This window comes from Erithacus rubecula (assembly GCF_903797595.1).
Source record: "Erithacus rubecula genome assembly, chromosome: 5".
NCBI lineage: Eukaryota > Metazoa > Chordata > Aves > Passeriformes > Muscicapidae > Erithacus > Erithacus rubecula.
Window position 1 is genome coordinate 43,813,417 of NC_136687.1, and position 19,682 is coordinate 43,833,098.

A 19,682-nucleotide genomic window follows, 5' to 3' on the forward strand; every position below is an offset into this window, starting at 1 on the left:
ATCTGTCAAATTTAGAGTACATTCTGTGTCTAATTGAGAAATGCATCATAGACCACCTCATACTTTAATACATTTCTCTGCATTATATACAGACTCTAAAATGAAGAGGGAGTGTTGGTTTTGTTTGAGCTTTTTTGTTTGGGTTTTTTTGGTTTTGGTTTTGGGGGTTTTTTTGTTTTGTTTTTGGTTGGTTGGTTGGTTGGTTGTTTTTTTACTTTCTAAATTCAATACCAGATAAGCCAATTTTCTCTGAATAGATTACTAAAACAAAGCACGTCCTTACAGTGACTTTGCAGCACTTTGTCCATCTTTTTCCATCTCTCCTTTTAACAGTCTCCTTTGTTAGCCCTGTCTCACCAACACCTGTGCAGCATGCTGGGAGGCTTGCTGGCCTTCTGGCATCCAAACCAACATCTCAGCAACTGAGTGATGCGTGATCCAGCTTGATGGAGCTGTGCCTAGGGACCCACCCAGCTCCCTTAACTGCTGCAGCAACCCCTTTCTGGTCTGGGGCCCTGGTGTCATGCAGTTTCCCTTTCTAGTCGCTGTGCGTATTTCTGGTTATGATCCCATCATGGCAACAGGAACAGTGTACCAGAAACTGCCATGAGATGCAGTAGTCTTCTTGTAACCCCTGTTTAGTTTGGAAACAGTTGAACTTTTCATGAACTTTTTACTACATGTTGTAGTATAAAGAAGTTTAAGCAGTTGTTGAAACATGACAGTGCTAATAAAAAAAAAGTTAATGTGGTGTAAAGAATTTTATTATGTAAACAAGTAATCATGTTCTGTTTGAAAACAATTCCAGAATATTTTAAAATATCAATTACAATTTGAGTAGGTTTTTTCTTGAGTAAGCTGGCACAGCAGTGAAATAACCTTATCTAGAACAGGAGGCCTGGACTAGCAGCATTTTACAGGCCTCTTTAACACCTGAAGAAGTACTACATTTACTACCGCTCTTATCTCTTACTACCACCCAAGTGCAGTACTATTTTGTCTCCTACTTTTCGGGCAAGGCAAGTGGCTATTGCGCTGTTCCCACGTGGAATGTCACTTCTTTGCAAGTTTCCTTTCTAGAGGTTTTTCTGCATTTATCAACTAGCATGGCTCGGAGGCGTTTGGGGGTTAACATGTCATGTTCCTCACAGAGGTGGTGTTCCCACCCTTGCAGTGTTCCACTTAGAATGGTGGCCTGTGCAGCAGGAATTCCAGACTGAATGGGAAAGAAAAATAGTTCCCAGGAAAGTAGGGTTTTTATGGCCTTAGGATTCTTGTCTCCCCTCAGCCCTCAGGTAGTAAGTGCATCTGCCACTTGCAGCTCTCAGTTTTCATTATCATGGCACTTCAGATGGGTGCATTTTAGAAGCCAATGATCTTAGATTCACTGTGCAGTCTGGAGAGAGCTTTTCTGACTGGAGAGGAGGCATTTTGGTTGTGAATTAGTGATCAAGCCTGTATTACACTATAGGAGAGGACAGAGTTAGGATAGGGAACTTACTTGCAGCCCAGAGTATCACACAGGGCAAGGCTGAATTTATGAAATATACCAAAATATTCAAGATACTTGAAAATTTAGAGCAGTGATTACCATGGCAAGGACCACGTGTGATCAGCTAACATGGTCCCAAGGGATGAAGCAACTATAATTCAGTTTTATTTAGACCAGAAGGAATTTGCTGGCTAAGCAAGCAGCTCTGTCCCACAACAGCTTTGTTGTGGTGTATTTGTGATATGCCCAGCTTAAACCATATCCAAATAAACTTGTTCACCAAAGAATGTGCATAAATGCCTTGCTGAATCAACCTAGGAGAAGAAAACTTCTGATGGGAGCAAGGTCTCTATTCTTTCTTCCTCTTTGCTATCCTGCCACATCTTCTACAGCAACATAGGCAGCACTTGAAAAGAATGAAGACAATAGTGGCTGTACAGATGAATAAGAATGCCAGGACATCCAGGGAGTGATACTGGTACCAAGTGAGATGGTGAGCAGCTGGTCTCAAGTGCTTTGCTCCTTTGTGACGCATGACAAATTCAATCCAGAAGACAGCTCTGTCCAGAGGCTTAACAGGCTGGTCATGCTGTATCTTGGATAACTTTAGAGCATTTTCCTTATAGCTGGGGAAAAAAAAGAAGAAACCGAAGAGATTTCTCATTTCTGAAACAACCCAGCTAGCACCTGACAGTCTTCTTAAGGAAAGTAGACAGCCCTGCTTTTGCTTTCATCAGTCTTACTTAAATGCATTTGAAAGTGGTCCAATTTACTTCTATATGCATAAAATTGGGTGAAGAATAGTAATAGAGAAAGCTAAGATTTTGCTAAAAAAGTTATTAAAAATTATTCTAGGTACTACTTTAGAAAGCCAGCATGGAAACATTTGCAGCATTTCTGTTCCAATATAATGGAGAATACTGATTTGGGCTGGGATAGAGTTAACTTTCTTAGTAGTAGCTGCTGTGGTCTATTTTTTGGATTTGTGCTGGAAACGGTATTGATACAACAGGGATGTTTGCCTTACTTCTGAGCTTATACCAAGTCAAGGCCTTTTCTGGTTCTCATACCACCCCACCAGCCAGGAGGGTGGGGCTACACAAGGAATTGGGAGGGGACACAGCAAGAAAAGCTGATCACAGACTCACCCAAGGGTATCCCAGACCCTGTGGTGTCATGCTCAGTAGTAAAATGAAAGGAAAGGTTGGGGAGGCCACATGTACCAGCTGCCATCCAGGTTGTTACAGATCGCCTCCACCATGGCTGACTCCCTCAGATACTAGAAACCTCCATCAGTGCTGGTCCATTTGCTTCAGGAATTTGTAGGTTCTTATTTGAAGGCACACCTGTCCTGCACACTGGATGGGAATAGCTGCTAAAGATGGAGGACTCCTGCATTTTTCTAATCCCTTTGTCAGTGGTCTTATCCTTAGTGAGGGATCCCAGCTGCTGAGCTTCCTTCTCAGTCCTGACTGATAGAACTCTCAAAAATGCCTCTGAATTTTCCAAGAACTATTTTTCTCAAAACACTTATAAATGTGATAAAAAGCAAACTAAATTATTGATCTCTCCTTTTTGAGAAATGCGGATTTTCAGAAAGGAAAGATGGTTTTCATCTGAAATCCAAACTTCAGCTACTCTGCATTTTTAATTCCTGGAAGAGCCAGCAGAATTTCTCCTATCAGCAGCCCAGAATTTTAATAACCTCAGCCTTCTGTACAGTAAGAACAAAACTCACGTGGAATTGTAAATGACTGTGTTCAGTGCATCAACCAGGTCCTGCGTCTTCATTGTGTTGAAATCCACCTGAACTGCAGCTCCTTTTGCTACCATGTGAGCAATGTTGTCATGCTGGTCAGCAAACATGGGAATCCCAACCATTGGGATCCCGTGGTAGATGGCTTCGTAGAGCCCATTGGTCCCACCGTGTGTAATAAAGGCCTTTGTCAAGGGATGGCCTGGAACAGGGAAGGAGAGGTGTGCGTTACAGCAGCTGTGGCAGACTGTATTCACTGGGATGTGAGCTCTGCATAGACGGAGCCACTGCACCGATAGAGAAGGGAACAGCCGTGACCTCTGGATGAGCAGCAGAGCTTGCATGCTTAGCTTTCACAGAGTAATACTTACTTCAACACAACATGTGCATCGACATGTCCCTCCAGACTACCCCACAGTTACTTTGGCCCTTCCACTATTGTGCAGTTGTTGTTTTCACATGGTATCAGGTTCATAACAGCCCTGTGTGTCAGCCTTGCTTAGGTCAAGCATTTTGAAGAATGAGCCCTGGAGATGAGCTGCAGAGGCCAAATCCAACTCCAGAGAACATCTCTGCTTTGGTATTTACTCCTGCCTGTGGATGCTTTTGAGCCCTACCAGACAACTGCCACCAAGCTCTGTAAGTCAGAGCTTTTTAGGAAACTAAGGCTCCCAAAAGCAAAGCTCTGCAGCTTAAGCTGAGAAATAAGTGTATCAACAAGCATTATGTGATTCTGTGGCCTGAATTAATCATTCTAGTGGAAAAACAATGGAAACAGTTTTTCAAAGGGTGCAATCCATCCCAAATAGAATCAGTCTCACCAAGCAGGTCATTCTGTGGTATCCAGTCATAAATCCTGGTGTTGGAGCCCAGAGTTTCTGGTTTTTTCCCTTTGTACCGCCAGAGGACCTTGAACAAAGGAAAAATAAGATAAACATGGTGCATGAGACGTGCCTTTCTATATTATTACATGTAATTTAAAGCTTTATCTCAAACCCACGTACCTTTTCCCAGTAGTTCAAATAGCTTTGGCTCCAGTTGACCTCTTTGATTGATTATTATGTGCTAATTATAAAAAATGCATGAAGTGATTTTTGTATTTTGGCCTGTAGACAGACCTCCATGTCTTTTGGTTCAGAGGAGGTAAAACATCAGAACTCCCCATGAAGTAACTTAGCAGTCTGTCTCTCTGAGAGAGCCCAGCTTTCTGGTTGCATCACATCCATCAGGCATGCAGGTAAAGAACAGGCGACTCCAAACATAAAAGACTCACTGAGAGCAATGGAAGTGAAAAAGCAAGGCAACTTGTTTTAGGTTTGAAAAGAAATTCACCTTTTGTGGAAGCTGGCTGAGGGCTTTGGCGATCACAGTACTTTTTTCATCACTCAGGTTGTAGACCATTGACCCAAGAGTGAATACAATGACACCATGTTCCCCTGAGCTCTGAACAAATTCTTCCATTTCCTAGGAGACATACCGGGGTAATTACACAGTGCACATTACACAGATATCTGTGAGTATGGAGCGTAACCTTTTCAGCTTATTAGGGAAATGATGGTGGTGTGAGCACCTCCTGACAGAAGGGCTCGACAAAGACAGAACTGGCCCTATCAAAAACAGTCAGTTCCTCCCCAGCAAGGAGCAGGGCAAGTTGAGACAGGTGACAGAAGCTTTGTCTTTTTGAAAGCGAGTTTCAGGATACATTTAAGCAGCATCCTGATCACAGATTGACCAAGTTGGTGCCATCACTTTGCTAGTCAGACAGTTCTCATTTCTTACAACACAACATATTGCTCAAAATATTTTCAACATATCAGACAATAGGTTTTCCTGTTCATTAGTTAGTGTCATGTGAACTAGAGCAGTAACATGCAAAAGAGAATGGTTCTTCATTTTCCCCAAGCTCAACCCATGCTACAGGGGAGTGGGAAGAAGAGTTAGAAGGTTTATTTTAATAGACAACTTGCACTGAAGATAGCCTATATCTTACTAGGCTCCTACAGGAATGACAATCTACACCAGAGCTTATCATGTTGTTATCTGCAATATTTGGTAGTTTCAAATTCCACCTGAATACTGCAATTCACAGCAGAGCATAGACTAGAGATGCTCAGTGTTTTACTCCCTTTAAGATGTCTTAAATTAGGGTACAATAGAAAAATTGTTTATCACTCATCTGTTTCTGCAAGTTTTGACCCCATTTTACCTAAAAAATTAGTCTTGTCACAATTCCTTCTGGCATCAGGTATTTCAATGTTATCGTGGGGTCTGTATCTTAGAATTAAGTATCCTAAGGTAGCACCTGTTTTTCCTAAAACAGACACTGTATTACCTTGTGCTGATATCTGCTATCCTCTTTTAAGACAGCAGGCTGTAAACCAGCCCTCAGTTCAGACAAGTGTGGACAGATGCTAAATAGTTCCTTGCTCCCCAGCAGTACCAAAGCAGCTTCTTTAAGAATGAGCTTTCTCAGGACATGGCTTGTGTGGTTATCAGGGAGAGAAACAGTTTTTGTTAACAAACCAGCCAATGGCAGAATGAAGTTGGCATACCTTTGGTAATGGTTTTGCAGGCTGACAATGAAGTCCTCCAACAAACTCAAAGTTGGGCAGGAAAGGGCGTGGAAATTCAAAATCCCAATATGTTCTGATTAACCAAATCTCTGCTTTTCCCATCGTCTCACACAGGGTTGTGGGCCTTCCTGCGGACAAGGTACAAGAGGTTTACAACATGCACAGGAGTGACCTTGTTTGCTCTAGATTGTGAAACAGGAGCCTTACCTTTGCCTTTTGGCACTCCCAATCAGTGTAGTTTATCAAACCATGCATAAAATGAAAACATCCACAAATCTGGATCTTTTCCTTAACCTGTCCTGTCTTCAGGTTTAGCAGGTGGCCATGAGTAAGGCAGTACAATCCTTAAAAGGATTTTGAACCTTCATGATTACTTTAGAGAAATACAAGTAAGAAGCATTTCGTATCTAGTATAGAAGTGCAATTCTTGTAGTGCTGAATTATTTATTACCTGTGCTTGTAATAAAAACACAGAGAACGCTTGGGGAAGAGAACAATTACCAAAAAATCTAGTTCCAAATAAAGAAAGAATGAATCATAAAATGATGATCACCTGTCAGGGAGTAGGAAAGTTTTTAAACAAAGTTCTGTAGCATTTTTCAAGTGGTGACTCATTTAGTGGCAGCTCAGACAACAATAAAAGACAGATACAGACATCTCTAGTTTTCTTGAGGACTGGGCCAGCTGCTTCTGACATGTATTGGGAAAAAAATGGCCAGCTTCTTAGATATTTTTAATGTCATTTTATGCTAAATCAAATATTTCTAGAAATCTGTCTGGTAAAAGAAATCTAATGGTAATCTGATGTTTTATAGTTTTCCATTTGGAAAAATACCTATTCTTAGCTACATGTTGCAAGTTGTCTTTGCAATATTTTCTCCACGAAGTGAAACTGGGGAGTAAAAGGGTTAGAAGTATTGATAGACAGTTTTCCAAAGCCAGCCTAATGCAAACAGGAATCAAGCTAAATAAGCTGCAAGATAAAAATTATCTGTTGGGCATCTTCTTATACTACTTGATCAGTGTAATAATGTACACCGGTAATTTTTTCTTTAAATTAGAGAGCAGTGAGTCAGTTGCAAAGTTGCTGAAGTGAAAATTAAGTTTGCATTACAAGTAGTGATATAAAGGTGTAATTAAGTCTTTATGTGGCATTCAGTCCAGGGAAGAGGGACTAGTTTTTAGAGCACAAAGGTGTTCTTTGCAAATACAGGAAAAGATTGGACAGCAACAGAAGAGAAGCCTCTGTGTTTGCTGTTCATTTGTTATCAGCCTAAACTTAGATACCCTGGACAAGATTCAAAGTCCATTGAACTAAAAGATCTCTTTATTAAATGTTCAATCATACCTGAGTTGTACTATGTTGGAGCAAAATTTTCAGGTATGTATGTAGTTTAAGGAGATTCTTTTCAAACTCTGAATGGCATATGAAACAGAAAGGTGACAGCATTTTTTGCTGAGAATCTGAACTCGAACATCCACACATCCACATAGTCCACGTCCTGCACTATGCAGAGCTGCAAGATAATTCAGTATTACCACCTCTGCTGGCCTTTGAGAAAGAGTGTTTGGAGACAACAGCATGGTGGTCCCAAAGCATTCAAAAGGCACAACCTATGCAAGAAAAGAAACCACTCAACAACTGCCTTACCTAAGACATTACTGTAGTACCCATCCCATTCATCTCGCCAAAACTTCACAAAAAATAAGTCCGTGCAAATATAAAAGAGGAAGTTCTGTAGTCTTTCCATAAAGGACATCTGGTGTGTCAGCCCCATTGTGCTGGCAGGCACATAGGAAGGTGGGGATGGAAGCCCACCGCACAGCCGCTCTACCACATTCCCGTCAGAGAATCGGAAGCTGTAGACAAAAGGGATCTCTAGGAGTTCTGCTACAAGCTCCCCACCTACAGACAGGGGGTCAGCAATCAGAACATCAAACTTGGCCTGCTGCAGCTTTGCTATCAGGTGAGAGTTCATCACCAAGGTGTCACAAGTCTGCTTTGACATATTGGTAAAGACTTCCAGTTGCTCTTTCATTGTCCACATGATCTCCCAGGGGAAGAGATTAGAGGCTTCATTCATCCAGAAATTGAGGAAGTCCTCCATGGAGGCATCCAGGGTCTCCTGGCTAAAGGGAACTTGCAGGACCTCAAAAGTGAAAGGGGAGGAGGTGTCCTGGTAGTTGATGAGCAGATTGCTTGAGGGCACCAGCACGGTCACTTCATGACCCCGGAGAACAAGCTCTTGCAGAAGCACTTTGACATTGATCCAGTGACTGGCATCAGTGGGCCAAACCAACACCCTCCCACAAAAACTGGTGCTGCAGCAGCATGCATAGGCCCAGAGCAGCCAGGGGAACTTTGGCCCCAGCATCTCTGCATTCCACGTACAACTCTGGTCTGACCGAACTGGAAGCAGTTCACTCAACTTTAAAGCAAACCAATTAAAACTTTACAGCCAACCAATTGAAAGTGGCACTTTGGTGACTAGATTGGCAAACATGATTGGCAAACATGATTGGCAAACGTGGCAAAAGGGAATGTCATAACACAAAACAGCACTCATAGGAGGACTGGGCAAGCAGCAAATCCCGTTCTGGAGTATCCTGCAGAGCCACAGCTGATCTCAAAATTACATCAGCTCCTATCTGCTCACCACAAAATGCTTTTTGCAGTATGTGAGGACCAGAAGCCTTTTCCCTGTGCTGTGGTTTAATCTTGATAGGCAGCTAGGCACCACAGAGCCTCTAAATCTCCCACGTAGGATGAGAAAAGGAAGGGCAAATTTAGAAAACTCATGGATTGAGACTGAGATAGCTTTAAAAATTAAAGGAAAGGGGGGGAAAAAAGAGCAAGAAAAGCAAGTGATGCAAAAAGAAGTTTCAGCCAACCAATATCCAGTGAATTCTCAAGAAATAGCAGCCCTGACTTCTCCCCCATATCTTCTCCCCCATATCTTTTATTTTGTTGAGCACAAAATCATCCTGGCTGGGGTATCTTCTGGGTGAGTCAAGGTCAGCTGTCTGAGCTGTGTCCCCTCCTGACTTCTTTTGCATCCCCAGTCCCCTTGCTGGTGGAGTGGGCTGAGAGGCAGGAGAGGCCTTGATACTCTATAAACACTCCTCAGCAGTAATTAAAACATCCCCGTATTATCAAAGTTCTTTTCAGTGCAAATCCGTCATGCAGCCCATGCAAGCTAACAAAAGCATTGCATGTGGAGCCTTAAATGCCAAACCCCACAGTACACAATAAAAAAAGACACCACGTGATCCAAACAGCTCTGGGGTTTACACAACAGACATCAAACCATGGCTTCAGCCAGCACAAGATTTTCTAGTCTCTGTCATCATAACATGATAAGCAACACAAACACACAACTAAGTACTCTAAGAGTAGGATACCTTAACAACTTAGTTCTCTCAACAGAATTACACTTTATAAGTGAAATATAAATTAAAACACTTTAAAGTCTCATATTGAAATATACATTTTATATATAACAATATAACAATAATCTAATAGTTTTTAATACACTTTCAGAAAAGCAAAGAACCATGCCTCTGCAGAGGGCCTTTTATCAGTGTGAGTTGGGGCTCATCTCCCAGACTTTTGTAGGTCCAGAGGAGGATATTGTCTCTAATTTTGAGACAAAGTAGCAAGTAAGAAGTGTGCTATGGAAGAAAAAGTACTGTGTTTTGGTGGGTATATGGTTCTTAGTGTTTGTCATGATTCATCTATGAATATGACTAATGAGCCCTGTTTCAAGTGCTTTAGCACTGTTTTACATTTTCTGGAAATACTTGTACAGACTTAGCTCTACTACTGTAGCAGGTCAGGATTAATAGGCAATGTTTGTACTTGCCTGTATTGTTTGACTTCATGCAGGAATTTTGAAGGACAGAGAGTGAATTTGGGGCTATCGTGCTCTTGATTTGTGCCTTAGCTTCTCATCTCTGGGTATTTATTCTTGTGTGTACAGCAGATGTAATTTCAGGAAAGAGAGCAGCCTTACCTAAAACTTCACTGTAGTATTGATCCCAGCTTGCCCAGAGAACGTAATGAAATAGGAAATCCTGCAGAGTGTAGCTGAGGATGTTTTTTAGCCTTTGCCAGAAGGTCATCCTATCTGTTAAGCTGGTTAGGGTGGTTGGTACATAGGAAGGAGGTGCTGGGAGTGTTCCACAGAGCCGCTCCACTGTGTTGCCCATGGAGAACCGGAAGGTGTACACAAAGGGGATACCCAGCTTCTCAGCAACCAGCTCCCCACTGGGTGACAGTGGGTCTGCCAAAAGGACATCAAAGGTGGATGCCCTCAGTCTTTCCATCAGGGTCTCATTCTTCACAACTCCATCACAAATAATTTTGGTTATGTTCTTCATCTGCAATATCTTTTGAGCTATCTTGTAAGCACCTTCCCAGATAGGTAGCTCTCTCTCCTCATAAAAAAAAAAATATAAAATTTCATCCATTAAGTCAGCCATCTCCTTTTTGGTGATGGGCACCTCAATCACCTCAAACTGGAAGGGTGAGGGCTGTGTGGGATTGAGGATGAGGAAGCACGAAGGCAGCAGCACAGTCACCTCGTGGCCCCGGACCACAAGCTCTTGTAGTATGTGCTCCATGTTCAGCCAGTGGCTGTTGTCAGCCGGCCACACCAACACCTTCCCTCCGGAACCACAGCCCAACACGGCCAGCAGCAACAGCACTGACACCTCCTTCCCTGCCATAGCCTGCCCTGTGTGGCAATGCCCCCGTAGCCTTCCTTCACCAGGAGCAGTGGCACTCCTGAACTGGGCTGGGCATGCATGACACTGCCTTGATCCCAAGGGCAGGGAGCCAGAGGTAGGCAGTGTGAAATCCTGTACTGGATAATAGCATGTTTAATATCATGTTTTCCTAGGGCACAAAAAAGGTGACTGGCACCAGCTGGCACCCTCTGGTGGTAAACAGCTTGCTGAAGCTGGAAGATGTGATTCCTCTGGAGCAGCAGGGAGAGCTGTCAGCCCTGGGGGGCTTAGTCCAGCAAGGATTGTATCCTGTTGGTAATCTAACTACAGTCTCTGTGTTACTTGTTTGGTAGAAGAGCTGACTTTTTCATTCTTCTGGCTCTTTGAAACACAGCTAGGTAGGCAGCAAAATACTCACTGACTGTGTGGGCACCTTTTCACCTTTATAATGCCACAAAGCATCCCTTTAGAACACACTTAATGTGGTGATCCAGGGTTGCAGCCAAAGATTTGCACCTCGAAGTGGATGAAACTACACAGCAAATTACTCTGGTATCAGACTAAGACTGTCCTCATGTGAATTTGCCTCTAACAGAGCACCAGGAGAGGGTAGTGCAGGCTTCCTGCCAGCCACTAAGTGCCAATTATGGACTATAAATTGAACCAGAAAATCCATTTAACAGTTTTATTTATATGGTTCCTCCTGATGTGCATTCAAGAAATATTCTAAGTTCTTTTTTCTGTGTTAAAATCCTTATTACAGGGTTTCTTCCCAGTGCTGTTACACAATGGTTTCCTAATGTTCTTGTCCAAGGCTTTTGGATGGTTTCCATGCTGCCTAGAGCACCCTTTCTGGGACAAAAATGTGGGTCATGGAGACAGTTGGACTGTGAGGAGCCAAGCTGAGATACATTATGTACTGTACACGTGAAACCAAGTTGGCATACTTGTGGTGTCTTGCATCATGCAGATATTTGCAGGCAATTGACTCCTGAGAGATTTTGAACTCTGGGAGATTTGAGAAAAAAAAGGTCTTTAAAAAGAGCTCAATGAGAAGATAGTAGAAATGACATGTGATTAATAATAAACATATTTTTCTACATGATCACTCAAAACAGCCCAGAAGAAAAGCCTGCAGAGAAAAATTTGTTGTTTTCACTGTTTGCTTTGTGGGTGGGAGGGTATGTTCTAAATAAAATTTGTTTTGTGCCGAGAGAATTGGTTTTATATGACCAGTGACATAAGTGAAGTCTCTATTACAAAGCCACAATGCACTTAGATATTGCTGCTGAGGGTGACAAAGGCTGGCTTGTAATTCACCAGCTCCACCCTCCTTGTTATGGTCTTCTGTATGGGGAAAATGTCTCTGTTCTTGGCTGCTTTCTTTGCAAGCAGTTACCCTTGCTGAGCACCCTGCATGGTGTGGAAGTCATATCAAACTCCACACTAAAATTATGACAAAAGTTAAATCCATCTGTTGGGATGATCTCAATCCTGTCCCAGTGTAATGGCATAGCAGCACAGCACCCTGACTGCTAGTGGCTCAGTCCCATTTCAGGGACATAATGACAAACTCTTGCTGACCTCTCTCTTAACCCTGGTGGGTTCCTAGCTCTGCAGGAGACTAGAACATAAGGACAGACTGTATAATGAGAAGTGAAGTATCAGAAGGCTTACCTAAGACCTTGCTGTAGTAGATATCCCAATGTCCCCAGTAGCTCTGGAAAACATAGTCTTGCAGGTGGTAAGACACAAAGTTTTTTACTCTCTCCCCAAAAGACATGCGGTCGGTGAGCTCAGACAGGGCTGCAGGTGTGTAGGATGGTGGGGTTGGGATCTTGCCACAGTGCCTTTCCAGAGTGAAGGCTGGGGAGAAACGTAGCGAGTAGACAAAGGGAATGCCCAGCTTGAGAGCCAGGAGTTCTCCACAGGGGGTCACAGGGTCTGACAGCAGCAGGTCAAAGCCAGACCCCTGCAGACGAGCAATCAGGTCTTTGTTGGTCAGCACTGCGTCACACATGATCTTGTTCATCTCCTGCCAGCCTACAGACAGTCTTCCGAACTCCTTGTAAAACTTCCAGAAGGTCAAGATGGTTGGCCTGTTGTTAAGCCATAGATCCACTACTCCATTAATCAGGCTCTCAGGAACATCTTTTTTGAAGGGTACATTATAAGTCTCAAAATTCTCCGTGGCTTTAGGCCTGGGTTCAATGAAGAGGGAAGCGTTGGATACCAAGATGGTAAAGCTGTGCCCACGGCGGATGAGCTCCTGTATAATTACATTCATGTTCAGCCAGTGGCTGCCTTCTGTTGGCCAAACCAGTATCTTCCCACAGAAGACAGGCCCTAGAAGAGCAACCTGAAAAAGGAGCAGCTGGAGGTATTTTTTTGAGCCAGTTGTTTTCATGACCATGGCAGAGTCAAGGACTAGATAGTCTGGGAATTTTTCCTTTCAGTTGGGAGTGCTTCACCTCTCTGTTTGATGGCTCCTTACTAGGACTCTTAGCAGAAGTGAGGCTTTGCTGTGCACAGATACTGCCCTTATAACCTGTGTTTTGTCTGAGCTCTGAAAAGAAAGAAAAGATGTTTGGTGATTCATTTTTCACTTTTTACCTTCTACCCTGTTAGCTTCCCACCAAAGAAGTTCTGTTCTCTTGTTACAAGGATGACAGCAATCCTCACTGCTGTCAAAGGAGTCAGTCCCCTGGATGCCAGCCCTGAGACTCAAACAAATTCCTTGCATTTTTTCCATGAACTAGCAATGGCAGAGGCAGGACAAGGAATGAGAGGCCACAGGGCGGACTTAGAAGTGGCATCCTTTTTTCATGGTGAGATGCTAAAAGTGCTGATACCTCTTATGCTGAGAAAAGCCAACAAATCCTTCATTTGTTTGATGATAATGCCAATAATGACATGCAATTTGTTCTAATAGGTCACCAGTAGCTTCCAACTGCTCCCAGACAACTTTTAACACAGTGAGTGCATTGCCACTGCCTGTGGCACATCACCACCTGCCTGGTCATGTCTAAACATGAGTTTGGGCCTCTTCTGAGCCCCAAAAGTGATGAAGAGACAAATGTACATCATCTGGGATGGCTCTCACTTGGAAAGCTGTCCCTTGAATATAAACGCCATGCCTGGAAGCTCCACCTGGAGCCAAACTGAAAACTAAAACCCACACATATAATTAAACACTTGATCCAACACAATTTAGGAAACAAATGGCATGCAGCAAAAAACTCTTACCTAGCGAAGTCTTCCAAGGCACATGAACACTGTGCCCTGAGTTGCAAGGTGCAATTTGCTACACTATTTTGCTGCTTTCCCTTGCTGCTCCCCTCCTTTGTGCCTGGGCTGCTCCTGCAGGTTTGGTTATCAGGCAGAAGGAGCTTAAGTAAGTTACCCTCTGAGCTGGATTTTACAAAAGGGGGAAGTAATAAAATACGGGATGATGGCAACAAAGCATGTATTCTGTGTTTATTCATTGCTTTATTATGCCCTGGGAATTTAATGGTTGAAATGATCTTTCCCTTGCCAGGATTTACTATTATTACAGAGCCAGGTTCTTAGGAGGACTTTGTATCCTAGAGATAAAAAATATGGTGTCTGACTGCTAAAAAGACTTTTTTACTCCCTTTAGGGTCTCAGGTGGCAAAATAAATTGTTTGTTACATAGTAGATATGTTTATAAACTGTCAACAGGAACAGAGAGTGAATCTTGTGGTTTGCATAGGTTTTCAAAAGTTAGTATTTTACCTGTGTGGACTCTGTGGCCCTTGATTCCAGAGATCTAGGCAAGCATTTAATAACCTGAAACTGTAGGAAACTAAAGGTGCAGCTCAATGATTTTTAAGTACTGTCCATAATATTCAAGAGGGCTGTTTCTAAACCCTCAGATTCCAGGACTATTATGCCAGCATGTTTCAACCATAATTTGGCCTTACAGCCAGGAATTTTACTACAGTCTATCCACAGACCTTTGTATCCAGAGTAAGATTTTTTTTGTTTTTTCAGGCTAATTTAGCTTATTTTATAAAGTCCTACAAGGAACTTAAAGTTTATCCAGCAACAATTGAAAGGCCATGTTCATATGCCTAGAGCAGATCATAGAATCCTAGAATATCCTGAGCTGGAAGGAACCCACAAGGATCATTGAAGTCCAGCTCCTGGCCCTGCACAGGACAGCTCCAAGAATCACACCATGTGCCTGTGAGAGCATTGTCCAAATGCTTCTTGAACAAACAGCAGGTTTAGTGCTGTGATCACTTCCCTGGATAAAAACTTAGATGGGAACTTATTTTTTGGTTCCAACCCCTTAGTATCAAATTCCTCCACAGCAAATGAAAGCAATTGCTAGAGGAACCAAAGAGTCATATTTGTCTTTTTTCCATGGCTAGCTCTAAAGATGATACTCAGATTACTCAGATCAGAGAAGATAAGCATTTTGAGAGGATTAAAGAACAAAATCCAGCAAATGAGAGAGAAGTGGGGCAGAAGAAAGTAGATGGTGTTAAGTACCTGTATTTCACACATCTAACATTACTAACAGAAGTGCTGCAGACAATGATGCAACCTCCAGCCTTGTTAAAAAACAACAAGCTTTTCAAGGCTAAGGCTCTCATGCAAAAGTTAGGCAATGCAAACTGATGATTTCCACACACGGGTCTCTTCGCATTGTTCTGGGTGGCTGGGGGTTGCAGTGTGCATGGCACTTTGATTTCTATGAAACCTCAGTACCAGCTAGCACCTCAGAAATTCAGGGCCAGGTAGAAAAGGGAAGATTTTGCCCTGAAGAGGCACTCTGTGCTTTCCCTTTCACTTAATGCAAATGCAATGAAGCAGCTTCTGGTCTGAAAGCAGACTTAAAAGTCTTGACTATCCTTTTTTTTTTTTTTTTTTTTTTTTTTTTTTTTTTTTTGAGGGGTAGTGGGAGGGTTGGCAAAGGGAAGGGAGGATACTAGATTGGGAAAATTTCAAAGTTGGCTCATCCCTACATGCAGAAGTGACAGGATTTAGCAATTCTGCAAAGTCACATGTGCATGTGCTCAGTAAAAGGCTTGTAATCTCCAGGGTATAGGGAAACTCCAGCAAAAGTTAGTGAGATAAAGTAGGCCACCATGACCATCTTTCTTGAATAAATTGTATCTTTATACCTCGACACTGTTACCGCAGGATGAAAAAAACCAGGGACTAGGTTTATAGCATTGCACTTGGATTTTTTGATTCAGTTTAAGATTCTACACACTCTCTTCACTGCTGCTGAAATGCTGCAAGGGTACTTAGGCAGATAAACAACAGCCATCAGGGTGGCTGGCACAGGAGCCATTTCCACTCTGCAAAGCTAAAGCATTAAAGAAATGAGAGAAGGTTCAGGCCAAGCTTGGTGTCTCTGCTAGGAACTATATTCTTGGTGGAAGAATAGGTGCTGCGCCCTGTTCTTATCAGCTCTAGAGCAAGGAGCAGCAGCAGACTTGCCCAAGCTCCCTGCACATGTGGTACACTCCTGTCTTGCCAGCATCTGTCCAAACTCCCAAGGAAAGCTGCATGCTATGGTCATGGACAAATCTCCAAATCTCATGGGTATGGATATGATGGGACTCATCTAATGGCACACCAGCCCTAAAAGAAGGAGTTGCTCTCTCCATTACACCTTTTCATGCATGTTTGCTGTTCATGCGTCCATGGTAAGCCTTTCCCCATGACTTACCCAGTCATCCTGCCAATGGTTTATTTTATTGGGAGAGTTTGCTGCTGGGGCAGGAAGGAGCTAGGCAAAGACCAGGTAGGCTACAATGGCTAGGGCAGCCTTATCAACTCATCACTGCAGCCCAGGGAGTGGCAGCGATAGCAGCAGAGCACAGACCAGAGGTCACCACAGCCATTGCTGCACCCACCACAGTCCCAGCAGTGGGGACAGGAGCACACCCAGAGCACACCCTGCTAAAGGCACCCATGGCGTGCCAGCATCCCCCGAGCAAGCATTTCTCCCATTGCTGCGGGAGCACTGGGGGGCAGGGAACTGGGTCCCTCCAGTTGTTGCAGCAGACCACAGGTCAGGGGAAGGTTTAGGGGTGCTGACTGCACTCCAGAGTACCCCAAACCCATCACCCTAATCCCGTGCTCATGCAGTTCTGTGCGGGTGAGCATGAACAGAGCACCCTGGGACACTCACCTCACCTAACACCTGCTGCTCTGCGCTGGAAGAGTGACGCTGGGACAGTGAAACCAGGAGGGTGTCAACAGGAGGGTGACGGCAGCACTGTTTATGGACTGAGGGAGGTGAGGGCAGTAATGTTTGCCAATGCTGTGGCTGCAGGGAGGGAGGAGCAAGTGCAGAGAGAAACCAGCAGCCACTGACCTGCAGGGAGGGCCACAGAGGACATCCCCAGCCCCACCAGCCCTACTCTCCCCCACAGGTCCCAGGCCAGATCCCACTGTGCGAGGGTGGGGACAACACCTCTCACTGCCCACCCCCACCAAACCCCTCTGCAATCCCATGAACTGCTGCTGGCAATTCCCCCACCACAGCACCTGAGGGGTGACACCTGCTTGTCCCCAGCCCAAGAAGAGGACAGCAGCCCCAGGGGAACAGCTGGGTTGGGATCAGCACAGGCTCAGGGCAGGATCAGGGAGCACATTTTATTTCTCTCCAGCAGTCTCAGGGGAGAAGAAGGAAAAGCAGCAGTGCCATCACAGCACAGGGCAGATTTGGGGGTGTGCAGCGGTGCCTCCTCAGATCTGAGTGCGGAAGCACAGGTCGGTGTCCGACATCTTCTGCGCATAGTCCTGGTCAAAGCGCTCGTTCTGGGCCACGGTGAAGTGGTTCTTCCAGTCTCCGGTGGTGCCTGTGGCCGGGCAAGATGGGGCTCAGCAGGGGCCGGGGGCACAGTGTGCCACAGGCCCCTCGGAGCCGCTCACCTTTGCGCATGAAGGGGGACACGCCGTGGTCCATGAGGTCGGAGGGCACCTTGCTGTAGTTGGTAGCAGGGTTGTCCCGCATGGCTTCGAAGGAAGTGTGTCGGGTGATGGTGTCCAGCGCTGCCTCCGACAGCTTCTGCCCCAGGAACTGAGCCACCTTGGCAATCTCCCGGCGGAGGTCCTGCGTCACACAGGCCAACACTCACCCCTCCTGCCACCCCCAGGCCCCACACCATCACCCACCCTGCCCCATCACCTCCTTCAGATCCTCGTAGAAGAGGTAGAGAATGGGGTGATCCTTTCTGCGCTCCCAGTAGCCCTTGACATGGTTGTACCAGGAACCGTATGCCACTGCATGGGGAGAGCAGCCAGTGGGTGACAGTCCCCTGCAGGGTCCCTCGCCTGCACCCAGGAGCGTCCTGTCCCACCTCTGCCAGCCATGAACTTCTCCAAGTACTGGGCCCATGTCCCTGGGTGCGGCTGCAATTTGTTCATCAAGTCAAAGTGGTAGTAGGAGACAGCCACATCCTTGGCATTGCGCCCCACATAGATCATCTGCAGATGGGCCATGGAGGTATGACAGGCAACGCCTGGACCCCCAATAGGGATGAGGCTCCAGCTGCTAGAAGTCCCCACAACCATTTAGGATGCTGGAGGGAGCAGTGGGGAGTCCTTTTTCAGGGGAACAGGGGAGCTGGAATTCTCCCCACAGCAGGGACTAGGGTTGGCAGTTACCTTGCAGTGGTTTTCCCAGAAGGATTTGGGTAGGATATGTTCTGGCAGATGAGTCTTTACCACGCGGGGTGAGGGCATGGTGGCCAGCAGGTCTGTTCCTAGGGGAACCCAGAGCACTTCCTCAATGGGTCCTTGGCAAAGACCCTTGGGACTCAGCCCACGTGGGGTGCCCCTGCACCTCATTACCTGCTGCCATCTTTCCAGGGACAGAGAACTCCAGCATAGGCACTCTGTGGCTGATAATGTCCCGCTTACACTTGTCAGGATCTCCGCCTTGCAGGATCATGTCCACAATCTCACTGACCCAAGTGGTGCCTGGGGAAATGAACCCATCAAGGGGAGTAGCCAAGGCAGCATCAGGTGTCTCAGCACTGACAGTTCCTCAGACCTCGATCAGATGCCGTGGGGGAAAAGGGAAATCCTACACAACGCGGTCCTGACAGCCCCTAAATGTGTTGCATGCCACCACGCAGTGGGTCTCAGCTGAACACCACACTTGCCCACCCAGTACCAGCACATCTGTTTGCCTTGGGGATGCTCACCAGACTTGGGGAAGGTGACCACCACGATGTCCTCAGGGCGACTCTGGAAGGTGTCCACACGTTCCCAGTTGTGGGTGAAGGCATTGACCATGGCGATGCCATGCACTGTGAGCCAGGGCTGACGCAGATAGGGGTCTGAATTGGCCATCCTGCTGGGGACAGGGACATGTGGCAGGGCTGGCTGATGAGCAGAGGCCCCCCCCCCCCCCCACCTCCCCAGCCCTCTCAGGGCAGCCACCAGCCAGGGCAGCCTGGTCACTTGGCACTGTGCCTGCTTAGGGAGCGGCAGTGATAGCACCAGAGCACAGACCAGAGGTCACCACGGCCATTGCTGCACCCACTGCTGGGAACAAGGCTCCCAACTGCAGGGACGGGAGCCCACCCAGAGCCCTGCTAAAGGCAAGGATGCCCACAGCATGCTGGCATCACCTAAACCTGGGGGATTAGACTAGAATAGCATCTCTTCCCTTTCTTCAGCACCCCAGAGGAGTAGGGAACGGGGTCCCTGCGGTTATTGCAGCAGACCACAGGTCAGGGGAATGTTTAGGGGTGCTGACTGCACACAAATCCAAAATGCCCCAAACCCACCACCCTGGACCCTGCAACATGCAGCTCTATGTGACTAAGCACGGACAGAGCAACCACAGGGCACCCTGGGACACTTGGCTCACCTAAGACCTGCTGCTCTGCTCCAGGAAAGTGACGCCGGAATGTTGACACCAGGAGGGTGACAGCAGAAGACAGGGAGACTTGGGGCCTCACAGCGGTTTTTACGGGAAGGAGAAGGAAAGAGGCAGGGCACTGAGGGCAGTAATCTTTGCCAGCCCAGCAGCTGCAGGGAGGGAGGAGCGAGTGCAGAGAGAAACCAGCAGCCACTGACCTGCAGGGAGGGCCACAGAGGACATCCCCAGCCCCACCAGCCCTACTCTCCCCCACAG

At 45.7% G+C, this 19,682-nt stretch overlaps 2 protein-coding genes across 7 annotated transcripts; both read right to left on the bottom strand.

Moving 5' to 3' along the window:
- Window positions 1-195: 195 nt before the first annotated feature.
- On the bottom strand, window positions 196-19,434 carry LOC306802702 (UDP-glucuronosyltransferase 2A2-like). 5 transcript variants are annotated; one of them, XM_079307208.1, is made up of 7 exons: window positions 19,416-19,434; window positions 12,227-13,115; window positions 5,801-5,949; window positions 4,581-4,712; window positions 4,070-4,157; window positions 3,231-3,450; window positions 196-2,118 (listed from the first exon to the last, which is right to left on the bottom strand). In XM_079307208.1, the coding sequence occupies exons 2-7, from the start codon at window positions 12,960-12,962 to the stop codon at window positions 1,842-1,844; spliced, it is 1,602 nt and encodes a 533-aa protein (XP_079163334.1). In that variant the 5' UTR covers window positions 12,963-13,115; window positions 19,416-19,434; the 3' UTR covers window positions 196-1,841. The 5 variants fall into 5 exon arrangements, with proteins under 5 accessions (XP_079163334.1, XP_079163333.1, XP_079163337.1 ...); XM_079307207.1 differs by lacking the exon at window positions 19,416-19,434 and adding an exon at window positions 16,727-16,858; XM_079307211.1 differs by lacking the exons at window positions 12,227-13,115; window positions 19,416-19,434 and adding exons at window positions 9,835-10,258; window positions 10,403-10,564.
- On the bottom strand, window positions 17,175-19,536 carry LOC306802705 (sulfotransferase 1B1-like). 2 transcript variants are annotated; one of them, XM_079307220.1, is made up of 8 exons: window positions 19,416-19,536; window positions 18,745-18,893; window positions 18,389-18,517; window positions 18,203-18,300; window positions 17,896-18,022; window positions 17,724-17,818; window positions 17,468-17,648; window positions 17,175-17,394 (listed from the first exon to the last, which is right to left on the bottom strand). In XM_079307220.1, exons 2-8 carry the CDS (start codon window positions 18,890-18,892, stop codon window positions 17,282-17,284), a joined length of 891 nt encoding a protein of 296 aa, XP_079163346.1. In that variant the 5' UTR covers window position 18,893; window positions 19,416-19,536; the 3' UTR covers window positions 17,175-17,281. The 2 variants fall into 2 exon arrangements, with proteins under 2 accessions (XP_079163346.1, XP_079163345.1); XM_079307219.1 differs by having other exon boundaries at window positions 18,745-18,896; window positions 19,416-19,534.
- Window positions 19,537-19,682: the final 146 nt, after the last annotated feature.